At 33.2% G+C, this 12821-nt stretch overlaps 3 protein-coding genes across 3 annotated transcripts in view; 2 read left to right on the top strand and 1 right to left on the bottom strand.

Moving 5' to 3' along the window:
* Positions 1 to 12821, bottom strand: part of LOC132603788 (protein LEAD-SENSITIVE 1-like) — a 46685-nt gene that overhangs the window by 15673 nt on the left and 18191 nt on the right. The window lies entirely within an intron of this gene.
* Positions 3015 to 4275, top strand: LOC132601735 (uncharacterized). The gene is made up of 2 exons (XM_060314799.1): positions 3015 to 3186; positions 3872 to 4275. The coding sequence occupies exons 1-2, from the start codon at positions 3015 to 3017 to the stop codon at positions 4273 to 4275; spliced, it is 576 nt and encodes a 191-aa protein (XP_060170782.1).
* LOC132602414 (small ribosomal subunit protein uS12y-like) lies at positions 4814 to 5803 on the top strand. The gene has a single exon (XM_060315271.1). The coding sequence runs from the start codon at positions 4816 to 4818 to the stop codon at positions 5128 to 5130; it is 315 nt and encodes a 104-aa protein (XP_060171254.1). The 5' UTR covers positions 4814 to 4815; the 3' UTR covers positions 5131 to 5803.

The raw sequence follows: 12821 nt of genomic DNA, 5'->3' as shown, positions 1-12821 counted from the left end.
AACAGATAATAGCAGAAATCGGAGCAGATGACACAGGATAACCAAAGCACAGGAAATAACAGATAATAGCAGAAATCGGAGCATAAGAAATTATATTGCAATAATGCGACTACTAATAAGAACGGATAACGAGACTATCTACTTATATTTAAGAAGAAAAGGCTTTTGAAATTTGTGGTTCAAAATAAATCTTGAATATTTGTGTGGCCGTAAATCATTTCGTAAAGTGAATTTGTTTTCAAATTAGGAAAGAAGTCATTCATTTTGACACGGACTAAAAAGAAAATAGATTCACATAAATTGAAACAGAGGGAGTATTATTTATTCAGTAGGGGGTATGGGCTTGTAAATTCTTTCTTTTGAATGTGCATTTGTGTTGATTTCCCTATTTTTAGTTAAATGGTTAATTTTGGCTGAATTGAGGAATTCCATCCACGTAAGGGTACATGTATACACTTTGGCTAACGGATGGGTATATTTGACTACTTTGACTAATGGAGGGCAAAATTAACTAATAAATTAAAGTAGAGGGGTATATTTGACCCTTTTCCCTTTTAAAACATTACGCCATCCATCCCACTTTATGTGGCATAATTCGTATTTCGAGAGTCAAATAGAGTAATTTTGATATTGAATTCTGGCATAAAATCTTTACGTTTTATGAAATACTCCCTCCGTCTCAAAATATTTGTCGCATTTTTCATTTACACGCCAATTAAGAAAGCATTTATAAGGTTAGTATTTTGACTATTTTACCCTCTTAACATATTTCATCATTTTCTCTCTCCATAATAAATATTTAATCTATTAATGATGAAACCTCTTAAATGTTGGTATGTGAACTTACAAAATCAGCCCATTGATATAATTAATACAAGGGTAAATGGAAAAAACTACTTAATTTTATATTGGGTAAATAAAACAAGTGAGACAAGTATTTTTAGTAAGGAAGACAAATATTTTGAGATGGAGGGAGTAAAAATTGTTGTCCATATTTGGAAACTAATTGACACTTCAAAAAATTTAAAAGTATATGAAAAAACTACAATCAATGAAAGACTTATTTGAATATCGAAATCAGAAATGTGTCACATAAATTGGGACGGAAGGAGTATATGATGAATGTTATTGTTTTATGAGCAAGTAACTAGTTTGTTGGGTAAAAGTTGCAGCATTTTCCAGTTCGTTAGCTAGTTGAGTGATAGGAGAAGTTAGTGGACTACTATCCTATTTTTATTTATTTTACTGTTAGTAGAGCTCTATTTAAGGAGCTCAACTGCGGTAATTCAGTATTATGAGAGATTTAGCCAACTGAGTAGAATTTAAGTATTTCTTCTCTTAATCTCTGTCGCTGTTTTTACCATTATTGGTATCCGACACAGGTTATATTAACCTTTTATGAGAGAAACACATAAGAAAAAGAATTATTAATAGCCCATTATCACTACTAAAAAACTGGCAAAAACCGATGGAATCAGTTAGTTTTTCGATAATTTTTTTTTTAAGAAAACAGACGGACAGCATAAGTTATTTTTCGTGCAAAAATGCGCGAAAAGTATAATTTTTTTTTATATTATTTTCTAAAATAAACCGACAGACTCCGTCGGTTTTTTACTTTTATTTATATATAATTTAAATCAACATAAGTATTTGAACAAAGAACATGAGTATTCTAGTAGTAGAGCCCTTTAATGTCAAGGAACATACCAGAGTTCGATTCCAAGTTGCTACATTTCATTATTTTATTCTCAAAAAAATAAAAAAACGACGAAGTTAGTCAGTTTTTTTTTTCTTTTTCTTTTTTGACATAACCAAAGGAGTCCGTTGATTCAAAAAGCGACGTAACGTAAACTGACGAACACTGATACATCTATTTTTCATTAGTTTTCACTAAAAATTCGATGCAGTTGGCCGTCGATTTTTGCCTTTTTTTTTAGTAGTGTATAGCAATAAACTTAAAATAACGCTATTCTTTTTTAATGTAATAGCATGTCGGGCCTCTTTCATTTAATTTATCAGCCAAAATTAACACCGCTTTTCTTATCTCCACAAAATCTTAAAACCCCCTTTTTGGCTTCCTCTTCACCATCTCCAACGGCTCCCCGACAGCCAACAAACAAACAAAAGCTGTTTTCCTCTCCCTCTCCATCGTCGACACTCTCTCCTTCTCCTCTCTCTCTCTCTCTCTCTCTATTCATGGTATAATGTGGTTGTTGGTGTTTTGTAAGCCCATCTCAGAGAAAAATAAGACTTTCAAATCTAGAATCGAAATAAAAAGGCTTTCAATTTTGTGATTGAGGTGTTGAATTTAAGGTGTAATGGCTGCTGGTATGTAATGGCAGATGTGTATAACATTTGTGTTTGTATTGTATAACAGTGCTATGCATGTTGTTATACACCTTGTATAGTACTGTACCTTGTATAGTACTGTATAGTAAGGCTAGGACTTTAAATGGTGATTTAGAAGAGTTCATAGATGTATACATTGTTATACAGTGTATAACATCTATATAAACATTGTATAACAGTGTATAAAACAGTGTATAAAGATATGCATACACTATTTATATAGAGTGTATATAATTATACACTTAAATGGCGATATGAATGTATTGGGTGCTAAAGGACAGTGATGTAATTTCTTTTTCGTTTGGTGAATTTCAAACAGAAAAATGAAGATAAGATTCGGAAAGAAAGATGTGAGAAGTGAAAGATTTATTCTTCTTTTTTAATTTTATAAAAACAAGGAGGGTGAAAATGATGAAAAGCAGGTATGGTCTTAAGGTCAGAGGAAATGGAGGTATATTTTGTGAAGACATGGGTTACTTTGTCCACCTAAATTGAAGATGTGGCTAAGCGGTAGTAAAGAACAATATAGCGGTGCTTTTTATCGGGATAGAAAGGTGTAAGGTTATTAGAATGAGAGTTTATGGCTAGGCTGAGAAAGAAACACTAATGGGCGGTTACTTGTGTTTTTTTCCCCTAAGAAAAATTGCAGCAGCAAGGTGTGACCTATGACTTCAGAAAACTTTATGCAGACAGCCATTCCTCGTTTTGATGGTCACTATAACCATTGGAGCATGTTTATGGAGAATTTTCCAAGATCAAAGGATTATTGGCAAGTGGTTATGGATGGCATACCGGAATCAGCTGAAGGCACAACAGTGTCAAAGCACAGGCAGCAATGTTGAAGGGCCTCAAGGCGAAGAATTATCTTTTCCAAGCAATTGATTGCTCAGTCTTGCAAACTATTATTTCTAAAGACACTTCTAAGTAGATTTGGGATTCTATGAAGATGAAATACCATGGATCAACAAAGGCAAAGAGGCAGCAGCTTCATGCACTCCGTTCGAAGTTCGAAACTCTTCAAATGAAATCTGGAAAGTCAGTTAATGACTATTTTTCACTGCTGATGACAGTCGTAAATAAGATGCGGATCCACGGTGACAAGTCAGAGGAAGTTGCAATTGTTGAAAAGGTTCTTAGGACTGTGACACGAAATTTTTTAACTTTGTGATTTGTTTTACTGAAGAATCTCATGATATTGATGAGCTTTCAATTGATGAACTACAATGTTCCTTGTTGATCTATGAACAAAAAATTACTCGGCCAGAAAAGTAGGAGCTGGCATTGAATGTCTCCACAGAAAATCATTTTAGAGGACGAAGGTGCAGCAGTGGTAATGGCAGAGGCAGAGATAGAGGCCGAGGCAATAAGGGTTATCATGGAAATCAACAACAACGTCAATACCATGATAATTAAGGTGGAGGAAAGGGACGAGGTGGCTACAACTCAAAGTTATCAGACAAGTCTAAAATTGAATGCCACCGATGCCACAAGTTTGGTCATTATAAATTAGATTGCCGAGCAGATTTGTCTAAGTTGCGTGGAGAGGAATCCAATTTTGACGAACAAGAGGAAGAAGAGATATCCTTGTTGATGGTTTGCTACATGATGAAGGAAACAAGTAAGAATTTATGGTATCTCAACTCTGGATGTAGCAATCATATGAGTAGAGATAAGTCAGTTTTCTCCACCTTAGATGAATCTTTTCGAGATAGCGTGAAGTTTGGGAACAACACTAAATTTTCAGTCATGGGAAAAGGGCAGGTTGTAATTCAGACCAATAGAGATTTCACCCATACAATTGCTGATGTTCTCTTTGTTCCAGATTTGAGGACTAATCATCTGAGCTTTGGTCAATTGCAAGAGAAAGGTTATGAAATATCTATAAAAGATGGAGTTTTTAGAATTTTTTATACCAACTTGGATTAATTTCTCAACTTAAAATGACTAGAAACGGAATGTTTCCTCTATATCTCCATAATATTCATCTTACATGTTTTTCTGCAAATTAAAGAATGACGCATGGTTATGACACTTCCGTAATGGGCACTAGAATTTTAACGGACTGAGAACGCTACATCAAAAGAATATAGTGAATGCTCTTCCTCAAATTACTGTTGGGTTTTTGGGCCTTTTTTTTTTACCTATGTGGATAAATAAAAGGAAATTTTACTTGTCATAGCTACTTCTAAGACCTATTTATTAATAGTAACTACCTTTTATTTTATTTATTGGTAATAACTAGAATATTTTCTTAAATTACACATCATAACTAGTGTCTTGTATTTCACAAATTTCTCTTTTAAATTAGTTTTCTCTCACCTCTCAAATCTATTTCTCCCTCACCCTTCTTTTTCTCTCTCTCCGTTCCCTCTCTTGCCCCCAGATCTGTGGGATCTACTACAGATCTACTTCCCTTGCCTGGACCCTCTATATATGGCTGCTGTTCTCCTTTAGCCTTATTGATCTATGGCCCTTGTATCTAAACAGTCAAAATTATTTGAAATGACTTGCAGAGGTATTGAGGCTAAGCATCCCAACTCTGCTATTCGTAAATGTGCTAGGGTTCAATTGATCAAAAACGGGAAGAAGATCGCTGCATTCGTTCCTAACGATGGTTGTTTGAACTACATTGAAGAAAATGATGAGGTGTTGATTGCTGGATTTGGTCGAAAGGGTCATGCCGTAGGAGATATTCCTGGTGTCAGATTCAAAGTTGTGAAGGTTTCTGGTGTATCTCTCTTGTCTCTCTTCAAGGAGAAGAAGGAGAAACCAAGATCTTAATTTGCCATTTTGCCAAAATACTGTTTCCATGGACTTCTAGTTTTCAAAGGAAGTAGAAGAATTTGATGAAAAAGAAGAACTGTTTTCAAAGTTGTTAACTTTTTATTCTTCTTGGATTTTTGGTGAATCTGTGATTAGTGTGGAAGTTGTAGAAACACCATTGATGAGAGTTGTGGAGCTTCACGCCCACCAAGTGTTTGATAAAATGTTTCAATATATTTCAGTGTATTATTTCATTGTATTTATCTTCTTTTTTTTTTTTTTTTTTTTTTTTTTTGTGTAGAGCCTATTTTTGCTCCACTTTGTTTTCACGATTTTTGTATTTCACTGTATCTCAATGTAATTCTGCATTTTGTATTTCTAATTTATGAAATAGTTTCTGATATATTTCATTGTATTCCATTATATATATGCATACTACAACTTTATATTTCTTAAACAATCAATCATGTTTCATTGCATTCCAGCGTATATTTTTCTATATTTGGAAGTTTTCAGATCTTTAGTGGTTTTTGAATTCAAAAAGTTTTGATTGTGATAAAAGTTGAGAGAGATTCGTGAGCTGTTATGGAATGCGTAAAATATGGTTGATTTAATTTAACTTACCATTTAAAAAGAAAAAGAAGAATTTGTTCAAAAAATATAGCCTATTTTTACTCAACCCGATTTTGTATTTCCCTGTATTTCAAAAAATCTATTCCATAAATAGCTCCTGATTTCACTGGAGTGTGTTTACAGTTCACTATATTTCTCTATATTTCAAAAAAATAGAAATACACACATTTTTAAAGAAAAGTAGCTACACTTGGTAATTTTGCATTTTATAGTTATATCTAGTTAGAGGCCAATAAAAGGTAGCTATTTATGTAAGTTGCCCTAAGTAAAACACCCTTTGGTCCTAGCCCACATATCATTTTGTCCCACATATATATAGACTTGAGTGGTCTGATTTTTAGGGTTGGCCACAACAAAGAGGGAAAAGAAAGGAGGCAACCAAGTGAGAGAAATAGAGACTTTGTCTTTGCTGAAAATTATGTGTGAACATTGAAAAATGAAACATCTGAAAATGATGAGAAAAGTGCCGATCGAGGTATCGTGATCATTATCCAAAGTAGTCAAAATTGGTTCAAAATATATATATACACACACAAAAGCACACACTTACAGGAAAAGAAGAAAAGAAGATGAATGATTATTCGCGAGGAGCCGGAAAAATGGCGGAATCGACAAAATTAATCCTTTAAAACAAATGGCAAAAGTGCCACACAGGTATGACATTTACAATAAAGAAAATTTCAAATGAACTAACACGTAGGACTCAACATTTGGAGGCGGGTTAAAAGCCACCAATGGGGAAGCAAAAGCCGGACTCAAAACATGCAGAGCTAACGTGGAATTTTCCTTAGGCAACCGGTCAAAAACCGTATACGAAAGTCAAGCTTTCTACACTAGGATTGAAACATCACTTCAAGCAACTGAACTCATAAATCCTTCAAAAAACCATTTCCGGTTGGATTTTTCACTGGAAATTGTCAAAGGGATTCCCACATAAAGGGATATTCCTTTTCGGGCTATCGAGTCGAACTACAATTGGCCTGATTCCTAAAGCTAGGGATATGTAGGCTGCTCAAATTTTGAGGATCGGCCATATTCCTATGATTATCTTGGGACATCCCAAGATAATTTAAAAAATTCTTTATTTTCTAGTCCTCCCAGAGTCAGAACTACAAACGGCCTGAATTCTCATATAACTTGAGATATGTAGGAAGCCCAAAGATCAGGGTCTGGTCATATTTTCGAAATTTTGCGCAAAAAGAAAGTCGTAATTTCTATTATTTGGTAAAAATTAGGGTTGTCAAAATTCGTAGCTCAAGTATGGCCTTGCCATCCTCGAACTCTTTGTTAACACCTAATTTTCACCTCATAAGACATGTATTTTAGTTTCAAGCGAGTCAAAGACGGAGTAAGGATACACCCTTAAAAAGGTTAAAATTTCAAAATCCCGAGCAAATGGAAAAACGACGCCTAATTATTATTTCCTTAAAAAAAATGACAACTGTGAGAAATACGATTTATTTACTTTCATCCCACTCCGTCTAAATTCGGGAAAATTGTTAATTAAAATGACGTATAAGTTACAACTCATTTTTTACCGCATTTTTTCATATTTAAAATATTGCTCAGAACAATATCAATATTGGGCTCGTTTTAAAGCTTGGATTTTAATTTTACGAGTTTTAATTTTTATTTAGCCTAAATAATTATTTTATTTAGAAATATATGCATTTATAATATATGGTTTATATTTTAATTAAATAGAGAGGCTTTCTTTTTGACATTTTAATAAATAGGAGGGGGATATCTTAAAAAAAAGGGGGAGTGAAAGTTTGTTAAAACAAACTTTCACCCCCCACCCCCCCCCCCCCACCCCCGATTTATTTCATTTACCCGACCCTCTCTTTACCTCTCAAAAGAGGCAATATGGCGATTTAGGGTTATGCCGCCTCTGGTGTTGTTTGGCAGCGGATTGTAGGTCATTTTGAGCCAAATTGAGAGGGATTTTATGTCTTTTTCATGTGTTCTTACGATTAGGTTTAATTTCGTTTAAATTTTAGTTATTTACACCATTTGAGCCATGTTTCTCGTGGATGTTGCTCGGGTTCCTATGCGTGATGGTTGCCATGGGCAGGACCTTGAGTCTTTAGCCATCTTGTACACCACATGCATTTATGTGGGAACCTAGGGTAGTTTCCAAGAAGGTTCATCGGTTGTGTACAAATTTTGGGGATTTTATCTCATTGGTACAATTTCGGTACAATTGTACCATTGGAATTGTATCATGTGGTGATTTGTGCTGGCAAGCATACTATCCTCGTATTTATCTGATTTTTTGTGGATTTTATTGATTTCAGGGTACAAGTTTGTTAGATTTTCGTTTTGTCCTATCTGTGTTATATTTTAAATTATGTTAAGGTATAATTTGGGGAATTTTTTGGGGGGAAATGGGAGGATAGGTATCCTTTATTTTCATCCTAAGGATTCCTATACGAGGAAGATATAAATAATAAGTAGAAGAAAAAGAAAATGGTGCAGATTTTTAGTCCATAAAAAAATAATTAAAGTTTCATATATACTAGCTATACAGTTGATAGAAAGGATATACAAAAATACAATATTTAGGAGAACGGAAACGGGCCTAAAATACCCTCGAACCATTAGAATTTGTACAAAAATACCATTTTATCCACCTTTGAGCCCTCAAATACCCCTGACGCCCACCTATGGGGTCTAATATACCCCTGTCGTCCACCGATGGGGTTTAATATACCCTTATTTCTAATAGTCTCATCTCATTTATGACATGACATGACAATATTTAATTGGTTACCTCTTATAATTAACTAATCTAATTATTTTTAAACTATGTTGACTGGATCCCAACCCACCTACTTGACAAACCCGCCCCGCCCCAAGTATACCATAAGTATTTCCTAGTAAGTGTGAAAGGAAATGGTTACCCATCACTCATTCCATACTGGTTTTTTTTTTTTTTTGGCTAATTTAAACTATTTTTTCCTTTTCTTTTGTTTTTTTGTTAAATTACTCTTCCTTTTAGAAGGTTATATGAGGGTTATTAGCTAGATGAGAATAACTGAGCGAATAGTGGATAAACTATTATGCATTCTGATATTAGTGCTTGAATTAAGCATTAGTGTACCGCAATTTTTATTGTTTCCAGCAGAAATAAGTGATAATTTGATAACATTGCTTCGCTTTTAGCCTCATTTAATTTGGGATGGATCCGGTTTGTCAAATAGGTGGGTTAGGATCCGGTCAACATAGTTTAAAATTAATTACATTAGTTAATTATATGGGGTAACCAATTAAATGCTGACATGTCGTAAATGAGATGGGGTTGTTAGAAATAAGGGTATATTAGACCCATAGGTGGACAACAGGGGTATATTAGACCCCATAGGTGGACTCAGGGGTATTTGGGGGCTCAAAGGTGGATGAAGAGTATTTTTGTACCAATTCTACTAGTTTGAGGGTATTTTAGGCCCTTTTCCGATAAGAGAATATAAAAATATAAGAAGAAAGGTGATTTGAGGATTTGTGAAGGGTTTTGATGTTTGGAGTGATTGAACCAATTCCCTTTTGATCTTTAGGTTGCCTCAACAAAAGGTAAATTCTACATTCAATCCTTGTTTTCATTTCAAGCTATGGTTATCTATTGTTTGTGATACTTGTTAGTTAGAAAAAATGATTGTATATTAGTGTGATTCTGTTTAGTGATTAGGTAAGTGTTCTGTTTCTGTTGTTGTCATTTGAAATTGAAAAATGAATTAGGAAGTTTAAAATTAGAAAATGTTAAGTAATTTTGAGTTGGTTAAGTTAATAAAAATGAAGAAAAAGATAGTTTAAGTTAGGATTCTTATACCAAGTTAGTAAAGTTGATATTTTTGACTTAAATTAGCCACTTTTGATAGTTCTTGTTAAGTAACATTAGTTGGTTGAAAATCTGTCCTAGTTTATAACCTTATACCTTCTTAACTTTGATTGATATTTCAAAATCATTAGTTGGATTGGAGAAACTGCTTAAATGGCTTGAAAGGTAGATATGATTAAGTTGAAAACACCTCTAAGTCTAAAAATGTGCCTTTTTGAACCTGTTTTAGCCTCAAGTATTAAAATAAGACTTCATTCCTACATTATTGAGTGAATGTTTATTTGTTTCAATAGCTTGATTCATTTTAGAACTACATGACTACTTCTAAGAATGTTAAAACTGTTTTAAATAAGTAAGTTTTTTCTGATAACTAGATCCTGGAGTTTTGTTTCGAAGTTTAATTGCAATTTGTGAAAACTTGGATGTCTTGTGTGAGTTTGAGTGTGAAAAAACAGGATTTGCAAGTCACTCTTGACTTTAAAACTGCTAAACTTGATAATCTAGTGAATTTGAAGGTCTTATAATTTGATTTGTAATCTGTTAGCCTCTTGTATTGTCAGGAAAATGATTTTTAAAAGAAATAAAGGTCATTTCTGGGATGTAGTTTAGAGATTTGAAGTTTAAAACTGGCTAAGTATGAATTATAGTTTAAAATGAAATTTGGATGTCTTATTAGCTTTTAATTTTAACAAAATAAAGGAAAAGGGTGTAAGTTAGTCTTGTGTGTGGATTATGGAGTTGTTGAGATTTTAGACTTAACTAAGTGATGCTAAGCTTAAATTTTGGAACCTGTTTTTGCTAAACTGTTGTCTTATAAGCCTGTGTAGTTTTATATTTATTCTTGTCTTGAAACTTTGGAAGTTTTAAAAAGTAAAGTAGGCCAAAAATACCCCTTTGTTTTTACATCTGTTCTGTTTTAGGTTATTTATGTTATGAAGAAGTTGAAAACTGAATTGTGTTTTTCAAGAAATAAGTGTAAGGGGTTCAAACCAATGTTAAAGTTGAAAGTAATCCATGAATCTGTAGAAATTGTTTTTCCTTTCCTTATATGTCCCAATTTGTGCAAAGCCGTTTGTTTTATAGCTTGAGTTCTCCAAAACCAACTTGGCTTGATCACAGGTTCTAAAGCACTCAGTTTTAGGAATTTTAACAATTAAAGGCTTGAGAATTAAGTAGAAAATGACTTAAAACCATGTGACACTCTTACTAGTTCAGTTTGTCCTCCTTTGTTTCAAAAGAAGTCTCAAAGATGTGCATGTCCATCTTGTTTTGTGTTGTCTTAACTGTGTTAATCTCCATCTGCCTTGATGATCCTAGGATAAGTACCATGTACCCTCTATGAGTTCCTTTTAGTTTCTTTGAACTGTTGAATTTCTTGTTTTGTAACTGCCTTTGTTGTGTGACTTGCAATATGAAAAGATTTAACTTAAAACCTTTGCTAGGCTAGACTATGTCCCTTATTAGCCTTATTTAGACACTGTTAAACATCTTGAAACCAATCTAGTTTGGAATATCTCTGGTGTGATAGTATTTGTAACAGTACACTGTTTAGAGTAATCTTACTATTTTGGAAGAAAATTGAACCTTTTTAAATAACTAGAATATTTAAGACTGAAGTCTTTTAAAAAAAAGGGTGAAAACCTGTTTTGGCTTAAAACCAGTAGACCATGATTGCGATTGTGTTATAAGTTTGCATTTTGTTCATTTTTTCCAAATCTGAAAAGGTAAAGTTGAGTAAAACCGCTTCCCATGTAAAACTGCTTTTGTGATTCTTGCTAAGTGATTAGGGTGCACATTGAACCTGGTATCAGCTATTTGTACTCAAAACTTGTGAGTCTCACCTCTGCTTACCATTGATCACAATTTTCTGTTGACTAATAGGCTAGAAGCTATAAAACTAGAAGATATGAGCCTATTATGTATAGATTGTGTGTTCCATGACTCATTTGAATGATTATTTTGACTTTGCACCTAAATAAACCCCTCTAATAGTGTAAAACTTAGCCTATAAAATTGGTCTTGACAAGTAAAGCCTTTTGACATAATATTTGGTTCTGAGGGGAGTCTAGGATAAAATAGGATTTTGAAAAGGTCCCTCTCTTTTTATTTACTTGAATTCCCTTTACCTGAAGCCATTAGGCATTTCTGTTAGTTTAAGTGCGCATTATAACTTGATTTTGAGACCAAAAACTGATTTATAGGGAGGAAGAAATCTTGTATTGGTGCTTCATGTGAACTGTTCTTTTTTTTTCCTTTTTCTTTCAAAGCTGAATTGGCCTACTTGTTTGTTTGCCCATCTTGCTTCTTCCTTTTTGACTGCCTTTGTGATAGTTGGAATTTTAAAACTTGCTTGAAATATGATTGGAGAGGTGTTAAGTACAAAGACTGTGAACTTTTTCTGAAATGTGTTGTGTTGACTGTTGCACCTTATTTTTACCAAGGCTTAACAAAGCACAACTTATGGAGCTCTAAAATAATTAATTATGTACAGAGTCGCCACCTAGCATTTAAGGTATACTAGGGTACCTATAAATTATTAATATATGCAGCTTAACATGGTTTACGAAAATAAGTGAGATTCTAGGTAAGGGTTCAAATTATTCCGAAGGGAAGGTGTTAGGCATCCTTCAGAATCCACAAATGTGGTTCCCGGCTGGACCAATTTAACTATACGAGGGATGTGTAAAAAGGCTTGATTATTATTTACAAAAATTAGTAGAATTTAGACTAAAGAATAACTAATATGACTATTCACATAAATAATCGTGCAATACATATTTTATACATATGTGATATAATAATTATTTCAAAAAAAAGTTATGTGCAACTTAGAAGCTTGGGTATGTGAAAAGGGTATAATGAATGGACATGAAATTATTTTGCACTCAAAGTGAGTTAACTAATTTAACTAGCTAAGTATGTACGCCTAATCAATTAATTATGAGAGTACATTCTAAAGCCTAAATATTGAGGCAAATCACCCTATTTATTTACTTAAGTGTGCTAAGCTATTGAATTAAAACTCTAGCGAAACATGATAACTATAAGAATATTAGCTACGAAAATAATAACTGCCTAATATTGATTTGTCTAAAACACATAAAATTTAAATCACCTAAGCAGATCATAAATAAATACCATCAACCTGCACCGTAAAAAGTAAAGTTTCACTATATTTTATGCTTGTATAATTTAATATATATATATATATATATATATATATATATATATATATATATAT

The sequence above is a fragment of the Lycium barbarum genome, chromosome 7, assembly GCF_019175385.1.
Source record: "Lycium barbarum isolate Lr01 chromosome 7, ASM1917538v2, whole genome shotgun sequence".
Classification (NCBI taxonomy): domain Eukaryota; kingdom Viridiplantae; phylum Streptophyta; class Magnoliopsida; order Solanales; family Solanaceae; genus Lycium; species Lycium barbarum.
Note: the sequence above shows the minus strand (reverse complement) of the source record. Positions and strands in the feature narration are given on the sequence as shown.